The 20,290-nt window shown below is 43.7% G+C and overlaps 1 protein-coding gene across 2 annotated transcripts in view; it reads left to right on the forward strand.

Moving 5' to 3' along the window:
* Window positions 1-11,018: 11,018 nt before the first annotated feature.
* Window positions 11,019-20,290, forward strand: part of LOC117548248 (protein NLRC3-like) — a 33,848-nt gene continuing 24,576 nt past the window's right edge. For both annotated transcript variants that reach the window (XM_034219398.1, XM_034219399.1), the window contains exons 1-3: window positions 11,019-11,174; window positions 12,063-12,262; window positions 18,374-20,234. In XM_034219398.1, the coding sequence (XP_034075289.1) occupies window positions 11,050-11,174; window positions 12,063-12,262; window positions 18,374-20,234 (2,186 nt within the window). In that variant the 5' untranslated portion in view covers window positions 11,019-11,049. The remainder of the gene's footprint in view (window positions 11,175-12,062; window positions 12,263-18,373; window positions 20,235-20,290) is intronic.

Raw genomic sequence — 20,290 nt, forward strand, 5'->3', positions numbered from 1 at the left:
CACTTCCGCCGTCCTTTCATTTCTTCATACAGCGGGAATCCAAATGAATTAATCCTGAGTCCAATAACCATCAAAGTCACTCCAATAGTGCTCCTTAATTACGCTTTCATCCTCCTTTAACAAAATACTTCACATTCATCCAGTTTATGACGGTAGTTGTAGCTTTTGAGACTTTTAAACTTTTTGTGTGTGTGTGTGTGTGTGGGGGGGGGGGGGGGGGGCGCAACTTCCAACAGGAGTCATTTGGGGGGGCTCTTGGGAAAAAAGGTTGGGAACCCCTGGGCTAAGCTAACGCAGTATATGCTCCGACCGTTCACAAGAACGGCCTATACAGACATAAATAAAGCAGCGACTGTATTCTCCATGACAGACAGTCTGTGGTTTGTACTTGTTTAACTTTTGTCTAGTTTCTGAACAGATATGAGGAGCTGTGAGCTCTGAGGGCTAACGGCTGATGTTGGTTGTGTGTTCTGCCCACACTGCGTTACTATAGATACTGCCCCAGTTCCTAAACTGTAATGGAAACGCAGCATAAAGTGAGCCTGGCCTAACAAGGCCTAACGAGGCCTAGCCATACCGTACTAAGCCGAGCGAGGCCCTGCAGTGGAAAAGCGCCATTAGTCATCTCATTTAGACACTTCTTAGCAACATGCTATTGATGCACATACTCTTCAATCCTTCATTGTGATGGATCCCCTGCTATAGATACAGTGTTGAACTTCCAACCCAGTCTCACAAAAAAACGTGTAATAACTACGTTGGTCCACAACTTGGGACGTAGTATTTCTACAAAAACGCCTCTGAAATTGTAAGATCCCTACGTCTTTTTTCACCATTCATTCCAATGGCTGGCGTCTATGTCACGTGAGCTTCAAATTTCTCCCTTCAGAAAAAAAAACATGGCCGAACTTCGTTTTATTCTCGGTGGAAAATGCCTATTTTAAGGTTAGTTTGGCCATTAAAATGCGTTTTGATGTCATTTGATGCGAGAAATGTGAGTTGTTATTTCAGAGTATGTGTGCAGTAGATGTACACAATCTTAAGCTTGCTAGTTATTACGAAGATTACTTCAGGAAATTGTGTCTATAAAACGTTTTCATTGTTACCAAGGTGGTTGCTAGTGTGGCGGCACGTGGGGGTGATTGTTGGAAATCCTATTCAACTAAAAGCCAGACAACGCCACCTTGGGAATGGCACCCAAGGAAATAATTATTCCAAGTACCAACAAGGCACTCAGGTTCGTGATACTGAGGGGTAGGAGACGTGGTTCCAATTTATCAAATGTTTTATTTCTGGCATTAAAATATCATTAAAAACACCATAAGATAATTATACACACTGGAAATGAAGAGGGGAACTCTTAATTCAGGGATGCTGAGGCTTACCAGTGGATGGAGGTGACGAGGGGTGAGAGGGATCCCAACAAAGTAAATTAAGGCACCCGTGATCACTACACACTCACACGAAGGAACACAAATCGGGGGTAGCACAGCACGACACACAAAGGGGGAAGCCGCCACCACCGGGGACACCAGCACCACACCTTTGGCTCTCAGCAACTAAGAAGGGCAAACAATAAACAATTACTGGGATAAACAGTAAAAACAAATTAATACACCGACCAACACATAAGATAAGTATAAGACAATAAAAAGTCAAGAATACTACAAAATACTGATTTCAAGTAACTGAAATAAACAAAACAAATTTAAAGCAACAGGGTCGAAAACTAAACCAAAGAAACGAAAATCAACCTAACAGTCTACTTAATCTTGAATTAAATAAACAAAACAAACTTAACTCAATGAAATAACTAATCATGAACAGAGATTAATCGAACAGTCCACGAGAACAATGTTTAAAATATGGCCCTGTAATGAAGAGCAAAGGCACAGTGATACCAAGACAGACAATGTAGGCCAAGAGCAACACCCGCCAGGCAGTAGTGGCGGTGAAGCACAGTAGGGCAGGCAAGCCGACTGTGCAGACAGACACAGCCGTGAGGGCAGACCAGCGGTCCAGGCAACAGTTAGGCAGGCAATACTATGGAGTCAGATTTGGGTCAATATTCTAGCGCATAAAACAAGCTACTCACGAGCGGAAAATGTGATTTTACACGCGCCTAAAATGACCCTCGCGCGCAGATTAAACCCCCGCGAGGAGAGAGAGCCCTCTTGCTCGCTCGCGGGAGTGTCAGCTTCACTCGCTCGCGGAGTCTGTCTACGCGCGCGTGAAAAGTTTCTGGCACTTTGGGGCGGAGCCACTGGACTTTGATTGACAGCTGCCAGGAAGCCCGGAGTTGCCAGGTTTGATAAATGCATGAACTACCAAGAGCCGAGGAGTGACAGCGGCAAGATCAGGTGGACGAGATTGAATGGTAAAGTTGTCCATAAAAAACTATTATATTCGTAAAGTGTACAACTAATATATATATATATATAAATCAATTTGATATAAAAAAATCACACATTAATTCTGAGTGCAATACTTTTACAAACACTATAGTAATAATATGCATTCATTATACTATTACTATAGGAGTGTTCTATAGTGTGTTCAAAAAACAACTACAGAAACACTATATAGTATACTATAGTAGTACTATTTAAAATAATAGTCTTAATACGGAAACACCAACAAAAACACTATAGTAATACTTTTACAAACACTAAAGTAATAATATGCATTCACTATGACAATATCATGCTATTAGGAGTGTTCTATAGTGTGTTTAAAAAACAACTACAGAAACACTATATATTATACTATTTAAAATATAGGAATACTACAAAGATCTAGATATATAGTGTTACTATTGAAATATTATAGGGCTACTATAGCTAATAAAATGGCACTACAGAAAAAACTATTGTAATACAATAGCTGGTGAAAAATACTACAGAACACTACAAACTTACTAAAGGACACTATACAACTCTTATAGTATACTATAGTAATACTATAATTCATTTATAGTTCATTTCGTAAGGGAGGTGCATACAGCAGACAGCAGCTAGCAGTTTTCAACTCAAAAATATATTGTTTTATATAAAATTAATTAATATATATATATATATATATATATATATATTAGCTGTACACTTTACGAATATAATAGTTTTTTATGGACAACTTTACCATTTAATCTCGTCCAACTGATCTTGCAGCTGTCAGTCCTCGGCTCTTGATAATTCAGGCATTTATCAAACCTGGCAACTCCGGGGTTCCTGGCAGCTGTCAATCAAAGTCCAGTGGCTCTGCCCCAAAGTGTCAGAAACTTTTCACGCGCGCATAGACAGACTCCGCGAGCGATTGAGGCTGACGGAGCCTACACACGGCGGCGTTCGTTGCCGCTTGGCGGTGGGCGTGTCTTGAGCTTGGGGAGTCAACGCGAGCAACGCGAGCAACAACCAATCACATGAATGTCCCGCCCCGGACATACAAAGCAAAGCATTCATGCTACATCCATGCTGGCTAAATATACTGTCTATGCTTGCTAGCTGTCCATTCAAACGAAGTACACTGGATATAAACTCTCCAAACAGGCGAAAACCTACCAGTTTCACCCACTGTCTCTGCCACCTCCCCCCATGCCTGGCTCCTCCGGTTTGTATCCCTGTATGTAAAGAGGGACTGGTGGTCATATAGTACCGCCACGATCATTTTCTCCTCCATTTTTTGGGAAATAACTGCGGTCTGGCTCTCCCAACATACACGCGGTTTGATTGGCTAGCGCTTGGAATGTCAGATTTGCATACGCGGGATTTGCCGCCTCCATCGAGGCGGCAAAAGTAGAACATTGCTCTACTTTTGCAGCGAGCACCGCGAGAGAAGCTACGCTTTGCTCCCACAATGCAGTTCGGCGAATCCTGACGTCACCCCATTCAAAGTGAATGGGCAGAAGCGTTGAAGCGGCAACAGCCGCCGGCGTGTGTAGGGGCCGTAACCCTCCCGCGAGCGAGCAAGAGGGCTGTCTCTCTCGCGAGCGAGCGCATAGCCGCTCGCGGCGGTTTAATCTGCGCGCAAGTCATTTTATGCGCGTGTAAAAGCACATTTTCCGCTCGTGAGTGGCTTGTTTTACGTGCTAGAATATTGACCCAAATCTGACTCCATAAATACACTCGTAGACGTAGAGCAGTCGTGAATGCAACACAGACGTAGAGGCAAAACAGCAGTCCTTTATCACGCTTCCAGGGCAGAGCCTAGCAGACATTAAGCGATCAGGTGATGTTACAATAACAATACTAGGTTAAGATCATTCAGGAAGAATGAGACAAGCAGAAGGTCTACATACCGATCAAGCCAAGTTCAGACAAACACACAGCAGGAGAGCTTCATTTACAGCGGCAGCAGACATGGGCTGCAGGATCCCTGCAAGGGTCTACAACCAGCGATACATTTAGTATTTAGGCTAATTGTCATGCTAGGTGTACAACAAACGGCAGCCACTGCAAACTCACCGGTGCCAGCCATGGATGTATAATAAGAACTGGATACAGTGTGGGAGGCGGGGCCTCATTCATTCCTATGAGAGCTGCTCATTAGCGCATGATGATAAAATGGCCCAACTTTTGAGAGAGTGAAACGTCACAGATTACCCAGCATGCCTGAGAAGTACCCGTATGTGCACTCATAGAGCATGCGCAACTTTAACCAAAATGCTCGTTCACATAAAGCACGTCAATTTGCGTACACGTAACAGCACCGCGCGTTCATGACAGCATGGTAATGGCTTGTTGTTATCATGGATTTGATATGAACGAGGCGGCAGTTAGCAGCTAGCGGCTAGCTAGTAATGATGCTAATGTACACATCAATCGTTATGTACTTATATTACGCTGTAACAGGATCTAGTGATATCCAACAGAGCTTCATTTAGCATGAAATAATTATTGCACTGTATATATATATATATTTATATTCAGTGCAATCAATCAATCAATGTTTATTTATATAGCCCAATATCACAAATGTTACATTTGTCTCAGTGGACTTTACAGTTTGTACAAAATATCAGTATGACAATACGACACCCTCTGTCCTTAGACCCTCACATCGTACAAGGAAAAACTTCCGGAGAAAACCCACAGTTTAAAGGGAAAAATGGGAGAAACCTCAGGGAGAGCAACAGAGGAGGGATCCCTCTCCCAGGACCGACAGACGTGCAATAGATGCCGTGTGTAAATTGAAAAGATAATACATTTGCAACATAGGTAGTCCAAATGTTTGGAAATGCATGTGTGTATAATAGGAAGATGAATCCACGAGGATATCCATCCAGGGCCTATGATCCAGGACCACAGCCACGACTCAAGATCCAGGGCTCGCGATCCAGGACAGAGGAGCGCAGGATCATCCATGACTCCGGATCCCGGCGTATATAGACACCAAAAAGAAAGACATTTGGGGAAGCTGGGTTAATCGGAACATGAGAGTACACAGGTATAGACAGAGAGAAGGAAGAAGTAAGATGTCCCCCGACAAACTAAGCCTATATCAGCAAAACTAGGGGCTGGATCTAATCAGCCCTAACTATAAGCTTTATCAAAAAGGAAGGTCTTAAGCGCACTCTTAAAAACGGATAGGGTGTCTGCCGCCCGAACACAAACTGGAAGCTGATTCCACAAATGTGGAGCTTGATAAGAAAAGGCTCTGGCTCCCATTGTACTTTTAGAGACTCTAGGAACAACCAACAACCCTGCATTCTTGGAACGCAATGCCCTAGTAGGACAGTAGGGTATAATGAGTTCTTTAAGGTAAGATGGCGCCTGCCCATTAAGGGCTTTGTAGGCGAGAAGAAGAATTTTAAATTCTATCCTGTGTTCTATAGGGAGCCAGTGTAAGGCAGCCAGAACAGTGGTAATGTGGTCCCTTTTCCTAACTCTGGTTAGTACACGAGCCGCAGCATTTTGAATCAGCTGAAGCGACTTGACTGACTTCTTGGTACACCCTGATAATAAAGAGTTACAATAATCCAGCCTTGAAGTAACAAATGCATGGACTAGTTTCTCTGCATCGTTTTGAGGCAAGATATGCCTGATTTTTGCAATGTTACGTAGATGGAAGTAGGCGGTCCTTGAAATTGATTTTATGTGGGCGTTAAAGGATAAATCCTGATCAAATATAACACCAAGATTCCTTACAGTCTCACTGGAGGCCAAATTAATGCCATCCATAGTTAGTATATCCTTAGATAATTTGTTTCGTAGATTCTTCGGGCCAAGTACAATAACTTCAGTTTTGGTCGTGTTTAACATCAAAAAGTTTAAGGTCATCCACGTTTTTAAGTCCTTAAGGCAGTCTTGAATTTTATTTAGATGATTAATTTCATCAGGCTTGATTGATAAATATAGTTGAGTATCATCCGCATAACAATGAAAGTTTACAGAATGATTCCTTATAATATTGCCTAACGGAAGCATATATAATGTGAACAAAATAGGTCCGAGCACTGAGCCCTGTGGCACTCCATGGCTAACTTTGGTTTGCGTGGAAGATTCATCATTGACACGTACAAACTGAGAGCGTTCAGATAGATAGGACCTAAACCAGTCTAAAGCAGTTCCCTGTATGCCAACTAAGTGCTCTAGTCTTTGCAATAAGATATCATGGTCGATAGTATCAAATGCAGCACTGAGATCGAGCAAAACAAGAATAGAGACACGTCCCTTGTCAGAGGCTATTAGAATGTCATTTGTGACTTTAACCAGAGCTGTCTCTGTGCTATGATGTGTTCTAAAGCCAGACTGAAAAGCTTCAAATAAATCATTGTTTTTTAAGTAATCACACAACTGTTTTGCGACCGCTTTCTCAAGAATTTTTGAGAGGAACGGAAGATTAGAAATAGGTCTATAGTTGGCTAAAACCTCTGGATCGAGGTTGTGCTTTTTAAGAAGCGGTTTTATCACTGCTACTTTGAATGATTGTGGAACATAGCCTGATAATAAAGACATATTCATAATATTTAATAAATAAGTGCTAATTAATGGAAAAACTTCCTTCAACAGCTTAGTTGGAATTGGGTCTAACATGCACGTTGATGGTTTAGAAGAGAGAATCATTGAATTTAATTGTTCAAGGTTTATGGCTGAAAAGCATTCTAGTTTACTATCTAGTGTAATATTAGAACTTACGTTTCCGGGAGCTGTTGATAACACTATACTGGTCAAAGGCAAGAGGTCATTAATTTTGTTTCTAAGAGTAACAATTTTATCGTTAAAAAAGCACATAAAATCATTACTACTGAGTGCTATGGGAATAGAAGGCTCAATCGAGCTGTGGCTTTCTGTCAGCCTGGCTACAGTGCTGAAAAGAAATCTTGCATTATTCTTATTCTCATCTATTAATGAAGAGTAGTAAGCTGCTCTCGCTTTACGCAATGCTTTCTTATATTCATTGAGAGTAATATGCCAAATTAAACGAGATTCTTCAAGTTTAGTAGAACGCCATATCCTTTCAAGTTGTCTCGACTTTTGCTTTATTTTGCGGGTTTCGGCATTATGCCATGGAGCTAGTCTATGTTGTTTTATTTTCTTCTTTTTCAAAGGAGCAACAGAGTCTAATTTTATTCGCAGCGCATCTGTAGCACTATCAACAACATGATCAATTTGGGGTGGTGTACATTTTGTATAAGTTTCCTCCATTACATACAGACATGCTATCGAGTTAAGTATTGGTGGAATCTCTTCCTTAAATTTGGCTATAGCACTAACAGATAGGTTTCTGCTGCAGGAGCTTTTGAATAATGCTTTGTAGTCTAGTAACAGTACTTCAAAAGTCACTAAGAAATGGTCGGATAAAGCAGGATTATGCGGTTCGACTAATAGTTGCTCAATTTCAATACCATAAGTCAGAACAAGGTCGAGAGTGTGATTATAGCAGTGGGTTGGTTTATTTACACTCTGACAAAAACCAACAGAATCTAATATAGAGTTAAATGCAACAGTAAGGCTATTTTTATCATCGTCAACATGAATATTAAAGTCACCTACGATAATTACTTTATCTGTTTTAAGAACCAAAGTTGATAAAAACTCAGAGAATTCAGATAAGAATTCTGAATAAGGACCTGGTGCACGGTACACTGTAACAAATAAGATTGGCTGCAAAGTTTTCCAGGTCGGATGCGTAAGATTAAAAACGAGACTTTCAAAGGAGGTATAATTTAATTTTGGTTTAGTATTGATAAGTAAACTTGAGTCAAAGATGGCTGCAACTCCACCTCCTCGGCCCGTGCCTCGGGCAATAAGCAATAAGCTTCTTAGTGCAATACGAAGCTACAGGGACGTTAATAATGTCGGTAATATTAACTTTATTTAATACAACATTTACGGTACAAGATTTAATCATACAGCCCATGTATGATAATGAATTACACCAAACATGTGCAATATATCCATTATTACAGCTCCGTGGGCTAGCAGTAAGACGATATGGGTCCATTGTGCATCCATGGGTAAAGATAAACGCAACTCACATTGGTTTCTCAAAGAGCATCTCTGTAAACTACGTGTATTCACTGAATTTCACTCTCTGCCTTTAACGGCTCGTTGTAGCTCCAATAGCTCCAATAGCTCCAATAGCTCCAGCCCCCACCGTCCCTGTGAGCAGTGTGCTCTGATTGGTCGGGACACGTAACATGAATGTGCCGGGCGGCGCGTTCATAATGCAGAGGGAAATAACTCTCAGAATAACGTTATTAGCACATTTTTACAACTTGAGGAACGAATGTTTTTAATAAGGGATATACAAGTGTTCGTTTATTTAGTTTAAAAAAAATTATCCAACGAGTTACAGACCACTCTTTCCCCATGTAAGTCAATGGTAAAAAGTGTTTCCGGGCCTGGCAACCAAACGGAAGTGTAGTACCGCCGTTTGGCCAGCACGATTATTTTCATCTGAGTCCGGCGCACTTCCTGGGGGCTTGGTGCCAGCGGATAAAGCACGTCAGCGGAACCCGGAAGTGGCCTTCGTGCCAAAGAGCAAGAGGGAGCAAGAGCGACACTGACCCCTCTTTATAAAGGTTGCCCCGTGTGGTGATAGGGCTGAACAGTCTATCCTGCTACACTATTGATCTCATAGAATCTGCATGGCTGCTGATTAAACATGCAGCAGTAATACTATTCCACAAACAAATATATATAATATGGAACAATACACTGCACAGTTAACACTAGAGTACCCAAAACAACAACAAGTAATGAATGCAGGATGTTTTTAGATTTATTTTCACTTTGTGGTTTTATTACTTTTTCTTCAATAACTTTATTTCCCTTGTTTTTAGCTTCATGTCTATTTCTATGGTTCTTATACGTGTTTTTGTAACCGTACTCTGAGAGCAACTGAAAACAATCCCTGTTTGTCCATGTGATGATGCTGGTTATGAAACAAAGGGAGGAGCTACAGAGAGGGAAGGGTGTTCAAAGTGAAAGAAGGAAGTCAGACTGCCAGACTCCATTTTACACTTCGACAGAGGAGCAGGAGGAAAACAGAGTGAGTTTTAACAACAGACTCTGCTTTTTAACACATTAATAATGTACTCAGTTGAACTGTATGTCAGAAAATAATCTGTAAATACAAATATATTTATTTCCTGGAGTTGAAAGTGACATCTTCAAATGTTGTGAACTTTTTTATCCATTTCCTGGTTTCTAAATCAGAGTTTCATAACATGCGACAGCCCAGCGCAGTCTTGATTGATTGATTGATTGACAAGTTTATTAACAGCTTGTATATTGGGTACAGTACAGTACAGCTCAAAACATACAATTGTTAAGGGGATGCAGACCAGAGAAAGACTTTCGTCTTGTTTACATCAGGGTCCCCCATTTCCAATTCATCATGTCATTTAAGACATATAAGACATATTTGACATACAGATGGCTTATTTACAATTTACATACAGGTGGTTTTTTACATACAGATTGCTTATTTACAATTTTCATTTTAGATTTCGTTCTAATACATCCTAACCGGACATTTCAGACATACCAAGTCTACAGATATACAGTTAGTAACAGAGTCTAAAATGCGAGTATATACATAGATGGGGGGGGGGGGGGAAGCTGTCCATTGAACGACAGGTTGAGATTTGTACCATTACCGGGGCCAGTTTTGCAATGCTCTCCCCCGAAGGTGCTCTTTAAGAGAGGTTTTGAAGGTAAGTATAGTTTTACTTTCCTTTACAGTTGTGGGAAGAGCGTTCCACCTTGATGTGGCATAATTGCGAAACGTGTATTCCCCCTTTTTTGTGCCAAATCTGGGTTTCACATGATTTGTGGAGCTCCCTCTGGTGTTATGATCATGGTATTCCTTGACCTTTGGGAAGAATTTTGACATGTACATGGGTACCATAGAGGTGTAGTGGATCTTGTAGACCAGGCCCATTGCAAGTAGCTGTACTCTGTCGTCTACTCTAAGCCATCCTAGGTTGTCAAAGTGGGCAGAGGTGAGGTGGGTTCTAGATGAAAGGTCAAGAAGTAGTCTGACCAGTTTATTTTGCGATGTTTGAAGTTTTATTTTTAGCGCCTTGGAGGTGCTATGGTACCATGACGTGCAAGCAGTCATAGACCCTTGAATGAGTGCTCCTGCTAGAGTTTTCAGGGTGTTTTTGTTTACCAGAGAGGAGATCCGGTATAGGAATCTAGTTCTTTGATTGACTTTTTTTATTACATTGGATGCCATTTTGTCACAGGAGAGGTTTGTCACATGGAGAGCAGCCTGTCTGAAGTCTGACTGAGTTGATGTATTGATACCAAGTTTATCATTATGATGGTTTAGATTGACATCATGTTATTATTATAATGTGTGTGTGTGTGTGTGTGTGTGTGTGTGTGTGTGTGTGTGTGTGTGTGTGTGTGTGTGTGTGTGTGTGTGTGTGTGTGTGTGTGTGTGTGTGTGTGTGTGTGTGTGTGTGTGTGTGTGTGTGTGTGTGTGTGTGTGTGTGTGTGTGTGTGTGTGTGTGTGTGTGTGTGTGTGTGTGTGTGTGTGTGTGTGTGTGTGTGTGTGTGTGTGTGTAGTGTTACTGGTTTTTCTCTCAGACTAGAGAAGATGAGTGATTTCAAAGTTGAGGAAGAGGACACATACTCTCAATTCCCCAGCGGTCTGTGCGGGAGTGAGCAGTCTGAAGAGGAACCTCCAGACTTCAGAGATGAACCCGGACCCTCAGACACAAAGTAAGAGTCTGTTTCTACTGTGACCTGAAGAGGATTCCGTTTTTATATTATCTGATCATCTAAACGGTTCTTTTATAATTACATGAGGGCAGTAGAGTACAGACACTCTGTAGATATAGTATAATGATAGTAATAACCAGGTGAGCTGGTTGTATTTATCATTAGACGATTTATTTTGTGAGGTGCGATAAACTGTAGGGTCAATGCGCATAAATGTGCCTGGCAACACAAATCAAAAGAAGATGTGAAATGTATATCCCCCCGTGTATTCACACAACTTGTAAAGTTGCAACTTGAGAGTGAAGTTTGTGACGCTCTGTTACAAAAACCTGTCAGTGTTGAGCTTCTGCTCCTGTGGTCACTGACATGCTGAGATGAATCAGAAGAGGGAACATCAGCACCCAGAGCTCTACAGCACCTCATGTTAAATCAGGGTTCTTCATGTACCTGTATATAAACCAGAGACTGTCTGTGGTGCTAACAATATAATAGCTGCTGTTCTTATGACTGGATGTCATTTAGACACAGCAGCTACAACGTTAGCCTAGCTTTAATCGATCTCCATTCAGAAAACTAACATTTAAAGTGTTTTGCTTGTTGTGTTGCAGACAGACCTGACAAAGCATTAACTCAGGCTTTTAACAAATCACTATCATTACATTGTTATTTCGGCATCCTTTCCATATCTTTAAAGACATTAATTCACAGCAAATTATATGTAAATTGGGTTCATAGTGCTAAAGTGTACCAGATTAATGCAGCTGATGTTATGAACCCAGACACAAAGTTGTGTGGTTCCCTGATTATATGAATAACTAACCATTATCTACCTGAGAGAATCAGCTCCACTAATGTAAAGTGCTATAAAGGATGTGTTCATCTCCACAGAGGGAAGAGGAAGAGTCCTGTTCCTGTGGAGGAGCAGCTGTCTAGCTGTGCTCTGTGTCAGGACGTCCTGAAGGATCCAGTCTCTACCAGCTGTGGACACTGGTTCTGCAGACAGTGCATCACCTCATACTGGGAGCAGAGACCTCCATCAGGAGACTCCTGCTGTCCTCAGTGTCGAGAAAGATGCAACATTCTACAAAGTAAGAAGCCGAACACATTCAAGGTTCAAGGTTCAAGGCTTTTATTTGTCATACGAACATAGCTACAGTGTAGTTATGACGATGACAATCATAGGTCACAGGCTCCTCCAACAGAGCAACACAATAAAACAGAAAAACAGAAAAAAAGTAAATACAAAAAGAAAAATGTAAAAAAAGTGAAATAGTTCAATTAGAGTCTACATACAAGTCATTGGAATATGATATATTAGATAAATAATTAGCAACCAGCTTAATGTTATGGATGTTGTTTGAAAGTTCAGGTGGTTAACAGTCTTATGGCCTGTGGGATGAAACTGACCCAGAGTCTGGTGGTTTTAGTCCGGATGCTGCGGTACCGCCTGCCAGACGGCAGCAGACAGAACAGTTTGTGGCTGGGGTGATGGGGGTCTTTGATAATCCTGAGGGCTTTCTTCCTGAGCCGCTGGGAGTAAAGGTCCTCCATTGATGGCAGCTCCTTCCTGGTGATGTGCTGTGCAGTTGGCCGATAACGGTCGTGTCGTCAGCAAACTTCACGATGGTGTTGGAGCTGTGTGTGGCCACACAGTTGTGAGTGAACAGGGAGTAGAGCAGAGGGCTGAGCACGCAGCCTTGAGGGGCTCCGGTGTTGAGGATCAGGGTGGAGGATGTGATGTTTCCCACCCGCACTGCCTGGGGTCTGCCCGTCAGGAAGGTCAGGAAGTTCAGGATCCAGTCACAGAGGGCGCTGTTGAGCCCGAGGTCTCTGAGCTTGATGGCCAGCTTGGAGGGCACAATGGTGTTGAAAGCTGAACTGTAATCAATGAACAGCATTCTCACAAGTGTTCCTCTGGTCCAGGTGTGAGAGGGCAGTGTGGATGGTGAGGGCTATGACGTCATCTGTGGACCTGTTTGCTCTGTAGGCAAACTGCAGGGGGTCCAGAGAGTCAAGGAGGGAGGAGGTGAAGAAGGGTTTGACTAACCGCTCAAAGCACTTCATTATGATGGAGTGCTACTGGGCGGTAGTTGTTGAGGCTGGTGATTATTGTCTTTTTGGGACAGGAACGATGGTGGAGTGTTTGAAGCATGTGGGGACTACAGACTGCAGCAGGGACCTGTTGAACACCTCTGCCAGCTGAACTGCACACACCCTGAGAACACGGCCAGGGATGCCATCAGGTCCAGGAGCCTGTGTGGATTAACCCTTTTAAAGGATTTACACACATCCGCCCTTTTTAAAACAAAATGGCAGGGCTCCCGGTCCTTCTGTGCCTCCACAGCCTGACTGCTCTCGAATTGAGCACAAAAGCTGTTCAGCTCATCTGGGAGAGATGCGCACGCAGACACTCCCTTAACACCCCCTGCTGCTCCTTTGTAGTCTGTCATTGTTCTTAGTCCCGCCCACAAGTTCCGGGTGTTACAGCCTTTGAAGTCAGACTCCATTTTGTCTCTGTATTGTCTCTTTGCACTGCTGATTGCTCTCCGGAGTTCATACCTTGATTTCCTGAACTCATCTGAATCTCCACCTCTAAACGCGATAGTGCGCGCTTTCAGCTTGGTACTGTTGGAGCAATGAGTGGTCTGAAACCCACCTCGGCTCCACGCGTCCTTTGATGAGCTGGTCAAATTATAAAAGAAGGAATTCAAAGCACCAGGATAAAGATTAAACAATAATCTGTTTTAATGGTAAACAACAACAATACACTTTAAAGGGGCACCCCTGCTATGTCCCCAGTACACTTTAAAGGGGCACCCCTGCTCTGTCCCCAGTACACTTTAAAGGGGCACCCCTGCTCTGTCCCCAGTACACTTTAAAGGGGCACCCCTGCTCTGTCCCCAGTACACTTTAAAGGGGCACCCCTGCTCTGTCCCCAGTACACTTTAAAGGGGCACCCCTGCTCTGTCCCCAGTACACTTTAAAGGGGTACCCCTGCTCTGTCCCCAGTACACTTTAAAGGGGCACCCCTGCTCTGTCCCCAGTACACTTTAAAGGGGTACCCCTGCTCTGTCCCCAGTACACTTTAAAGGGGCACCCCTGCTCTGTCCCCAGTACACTTTAAAGGGGTACCCCTGCTCTGTTCCCAGTGCTGGGAGATCTTACTATCTTGGCAGCAGGAGGAAAAGAGACCGGACACAAGGACACAACAGGGCTTCATGTAGTTAGAAAGGGAGGGGTTGTGTAGGATGCTCCTCCCATATAGGTCATCCATTGGGCGATACAAAAACGATGGCCGGTCGCAACGAATCAGCGCGAGCCAGCCGAGGCGACCCGGAAGCAAGAGTCTCTTACGTTTGAGACAAAACAAACACATCTGGTGTTCGTTGTCTCGCATTCTTGCAGCCTGCACACACACACACACATTTTCTGCATAGACTTCCCTCTCTCCGGCCCCCTCCCCCATCAGTTCAATACACACAGCTCCACACACCCTTGGCATTTTTAAGATATGTCTAAGATATAGTTGTTTATCGTTGACTAATACAAGTAATACATGTACGTTACTTTAATATCAATAATAACGAGGAAAACATTACCTCTGCTCCCAAGCAATCCTACAGATTAAACAATAATCTGTTTTAATGGTAAACAACAACAATACACTTTAAAGGGGCACCCCTGCTCTGTCCCCAGTACACTTTAAAGGGGTACCCCTGCTCTGTCCCCAGTACACTTTGAAGGGGCACCCCTGCTCTGTCCCCAGTAGACTTTAAAGGGGTACCCCTGCTCTGTCCCCAGTACACTTTAAAGGGGCATCCCTGCTCTGTCCCCAGTACACTTTAAAGGGGCACCCCTGCTCTGTCCCCAGTAGACTTTAAAGGGGTACCCCTGCTCTGTCCCCAGTACACTTTAAAGGGGCACCCCTGCTCTGTTCCCAGTACACTTTAAAGGGGCACCCCTGCTCTGTCCCCAGTACACTTTAAAGGGGCACCCCTGCTCTGTCCCCAGTACACTTTAAAGGGGCACCCCTGCTCTGTCCCCAGTACACTTTAAAGGAGCACCCCTGCTCTGTCCCCAGTACACTTTAAAGGGGTACCCCTGCTCTGTTCCCAGTGCTGGGAGATCTTACTATCTTGGCAGCAGGAGGAAAAGAGACCGGACACAAGGACACAACAGGGCTTCATGTAGTTAGAAAGGGAGGAGTTGTGTGCGGATGCTCCTCCCATATAGGTCATCCATTGGGCGATACAAAAACGATGGCTGGTCGCAACGAATCAGTGCGAGCCAGCCGAGGCGACCCGGAAACAAGAGTCTCTTACGTTTGAGGCAAAACAAACACATCTGGTGTTCGTTGTCTCGCATTCTTGCAGCCTGCACACGCACACACATTTTCTGCATAGACTTCCCTCTCTCCGGCCCCCTCCCCCATCAGTTCAATACACACAGCTCCACACACCCTTGGCATTTTTAAGATATGTCTAAGATATAGTTGTTTATCGTTGACTAATACAAGTAATATATGTACGTTACTTTAATATCAATAATAACGAGGAAAACATTACCTCTGCTCCCAAGCAATCCTACAGCAATGTGAGAAATAGTAGACCTTTACAGCATGTTTAACGCACACTCATTTCACCATGCACACCATGCAGCCCACCAGATGTTTGACATGCTGTGTCCAAATAAGGATATCTCATCTCTCACATCTCCACTACTCTTAATACAAATGTTTCACTTCTCATATTTCCTGCTTCTTGTTATACAGACTGCTATTATTTAATACAAAGTAATTAAGTACACACATATGTTTAAGCAAACTCATATCTGGATACTAGGAACACAGGTTACTTCAGTACGCACCTCGCTGTTTATCCAGGGCTTTTGATTCGGGAATGTTTGTACAGTAAACTTCAGTACCACGTCATCGATGCATTTCCCAATGTAGCAAATGTGTGTGTTGATTAGGGTTGCAAAATTCCGGGAATTTTCAAAGATGGAAACTTTCCACGGGAATAAACGGAAATTTATGGGAATAAACCGGGAATTTTCCAAATTGAAGGTTGGATCTTCATAGGGAACTTAAACATAGTTGGGGAAAGTATATTTTAGCATAATCTTGACTAAAACAAACCGATGCCATTCAAGTACACTTGAAAATCCATGGCATAGCACACGGCTTACTGCATGGCTATTGAGACCACACAAAGGTTCCCAACAGGCTCACAAATGTGAGGGTGGAAACACTGGTTGGCATCCGGGCAATCCTAATGCTCTCTTACCACATTCACACCAACGCAACTCCAGTTCAAGCTCCGTGCTTTTCAGGTTCAGAACCAGTTCTTCGGTTTAGCTCTGGCTCTTTTCACACCGCCCAGAGTCCGACTGGTAATGCGTCGTTGCGTCATCGTTTGCGTCATGACGTAACCGTTTACGTGCCTACTTCATAAAGCCAAACCGCGCGGATGAAATCAGGTGCATTAATTTCTTATGGCTCTATCTGCAGCTTTTCCGGAGTCATTTCTGTGGTTTAGTTATATTCTTATAAAAAAGTGTACTTGTGTCAATAAAGGTTTTTTTAAAACACAACTGCTTCCGAGGTCGGTCTTATTTCTTAAGGTGGACTGAACCATGAGTATGGAGTAACGTTGTATCTTTCATTTAAATGAACAGTAACCTTCACCCAGGTATGTAACAGCTGTTCTCAAATGAACACATGAAGTAAAGTTTAATATTTATAGTTTTATAGATTTATAATGAGTTATAATGAGAGGTGATCAACGTGAATGCTCAGGTTCCACCTTAACACGCAGACACGTTGCTTTACCATGAGCAGAAACCTTTATATATACAGTCTATGGCAGAAACACTGAAACTCTTGTTAAGTTTCTCCATCGTTGTGTACAAACTCAATAAAACGCGGGCTTTTTGTTGTTGTTCAGGAGTTTATCTGTCTCTGCCCCCCGCCTCAACGTAAGCGTGACGTATGCGGTGCTTTTGCTCTGGCCGGACAATTTTTTGGTGCTTGAAACGAACCGGATTCCGGAGCTAACAGGCTGCTCCGCTGCGGTGTGAAGAAGAAAACCCGGTGCTTTTCAAGCTCCAGCTCCGAACCGGCCCTGAAACACCGTTGGTGTGAATGAGGTATCTGAGCTGGACACAGAGCCATCCTCAACCAGGCTAGACAGTGGCACTGCAGAGGAAGACTCAGAGTGTGATGTTGATGAGGCCCAGGAAGAGCCCGTTGACTGAAAGGCTTTAGCAAAAATGCAGAGGATTGCTTGAAGGAAGATTTGCATGTTTAATGGGACTTTTTGGAGGGAGAAGGGCTCTTTCCATTTAACATTTTGAATGGGACTTTGTGGGGATTTTTGGATGGGATGTGGGTTAACATTTTTATTTATTTTTTAAATCTGTTGAAATGTCATGTTTTTTTGTTTAATTTTGCATTGAATATTTCCAAAATTCCCCAGCTTAACTTCCCATGGAAACTTTCCAGATATTTACCGGAAACTTTCCGCCCCTTTGCAACCCTAGTGTTGATATTCAACCATATCTGATGACTTTTGGAAGGAGGCCCTGAGAGCTGTTAGCTCATCCTCCAGTTGCGCTAGACTCAGCCTAATACAGATTATCCTTAGACTACATTATAGCAAGGCTAAGCTCTCCAGGATTTATCCAGATAGATTAGATGACAGGTGTGATAGATGCTCCCAGGCCCCCTGCGACCTGACTCACATGTTCTGGTCGTGCCCTAAATTATCTAGCTTCTGGCAATCTTTCTTCGAATGTATTTCTGAAATTGTAGGTCTAAAAACCTCTCCATCCCCTCATGTAGCTATTTTTCGGTCGGCCCCCAGATGAAATCAACATTACAAACACTCAAACCAATGTCATTGCCTTTACCGCCTTGATTGCTCGTAGGAAAATCCTTCTTTTGTGGAAATCTCCTTACCTCCCTCTTTTAAAATGTGGCTGAGTGATACGTTAAGGGAAAGTGAGTAAGGGTTCTTTTTGGGGGAAAACATGAAAATGCCTTAATTGCTGTAATGCACTGTTTCACTTTTTTTCCATGTGAATAAAAATATTTTGAAAAAAAAAAATCATGACATTTAAAACCCTGACTGTTTTTTTATTTTATTTTCATCATCAGATTCTCAAAAGCATTGTCCTGATTCTCTCATGTTTCCTTCCAGCAGAACGTGGTCTGCAGGAGGTTCTAGATGAACATAGGCTCAGTCTGAGGAGGAGATGTGAACGTGTGACTGAAGGAACTGATGAAAGTGAAACCCTCCTCAACAGGATCTTCACTGAGCTCTACATCACACAAGGCCAGAGTGAAGAGGTTAATACCCAGCATGAGGTGAGGCAGCTGGAGACAGCTTCCAAGAAGAAGCCCCTCCATGACACTCCAATCAAGTGCCAGGACATCTTTCAAGCCTCACCTGACCAACAGACTCCCATCAGAGCGGTCCTGACCAACGGAGTCGCTGGAGTTGGAAAAAGCTTCTCAGTGCAGAAGTTCACTCTGGACTGGGCCGAGGGTTTGGGAAACCAAGATGTCAGTCTGGTGATCCCGCTCTCCTTCAGGGAGCTGAACCTGATCAAAGGTGAGCAGTACAGTCTTCTCAGGCTGCTCCATGTTTTCCATCCCACCTTACAGAAGGTCACAGCAGAGCAGCTGGCTGTCTGCAAAGTGCTGTTCATCTTTGACGGCCTGGATGAAAGCAGACTTTCTCTGGACTTCACAAACAATGAGGTTGTGTCTGATGTCTCACAGCAGTCCTCAGTCAACGTGCTGCTGACAAACCTCATCAGGGGGAAGCTGCTTTCCTCGGCTCTCGTCTGGATAACTTCCAGACCTGCAGCGGCCAATCAGATCCCTCCTGAGTGTGTGGACAGGGTGACAGAAGTACGAGGCTTCACTGACGCCCAGAAGGAGGAGTACTTCAGGAGGAGATGGAGTGATGAAGACCTGTCCAGCAGAATCATCTCTCACATCAAGAGCTCCAGGAGCCTCCACATCATGTGTCTGATCCCAGTCTTCTGCTGGATCACTGCTGCAGTTCTGGACCACATGTTGACTACAGACCAGAGAGGACAGCTGCCCAAGACCCTCACTGACATGTACGCACACTTCCTGCTGGTCCAGACCAAGAGGAAGAAGCAGAAGTATGAAGAGGGACATGAGACGAGTCCACAGCAGCTGACGGAGGCTGACAGGGAGCTTCTTCTGAAGCTGGGGAGGCTGGCGTTTGAACATCTGGAGAAAGGAGACATCATGTTCTACCAAGAAGACCTGCAGCGCTGTGGTCTTGGTGTCACCGAGGCCTTGGTGCACTCAGGAGTTTGTACAGAGATCTTCAAAAGAGAGAGTGTGATCTTCCAGAAAACAGTCTACTGCTTTGTTCATCTGAGCATTCAGGAGTTCCTGGCTGCAGTCTACATGTTGCACTGTTACACCAACAGAGACACAGCGGTACTGAAGGACTTCCTGCAGGGAGACTATAGCAACAGGTATAACAGAGATCAGGATTACCCATCCCTGGATGTCTTCCTGGAGGGAGCCATGGAGAAATCCCTCCAAAGTAAAAATGGCCACCTGGACCTGTTTATCCGCTTCCTCCACGGCCTCTCTCTGGAGTCCAACCAGAGACTGTTAGGAGGCCTGCTGGGTCGCACAGGCAAGCGTCCAACAATCATCGAGAGACTCTTCAGAGGCCGGCTGGGTCGCACAGACAACAGACCAGAAACCATCCAGAGAGCCATCAGCAACCTAAAGGAGATGAGCAGTTATAACATCTCTCCTGAGAGGAGCATCAACATCTTCCACTGTCTGACAGAGATGAAGGACCACTCAGTAACTCAGGAGATCACAGAGTTCCTGAAGTCAGGGAACAGATCAGAGGAACTCTCTGAGATCCACTGCTCTGCTCTGGCCTACATGCTGCAGATGTCAGAGGAGGTTCTGGATGAGTTGGACCTGAGGAAGTACAACACATCAGATGAGGGACGACGGAGACTGATTCCAGCTGTGAGGAACTGCAGGAAGGCCGAGTAAGTCCAGATGTGATTAACTTTATTAATTAATCTGGATCAGAAGTTTCATTATT

This window comes from Gymnodraco acuticeps, unplaced genomic scaffold, assembly GCF_902827175.1.
Source record: "Gymnodraco acuticeps unplaced genomic scaffold, fGymAcu1.1, whole genome shotgun sequence".
NCBI classification, from domain to species: domain Eukaryota; kingdom Metazoa; phylum Chordata; class Actinopteri; order Perciformes; family Bathydraconidae; genus Gymnodraco; species Gymnodraco acuticeps.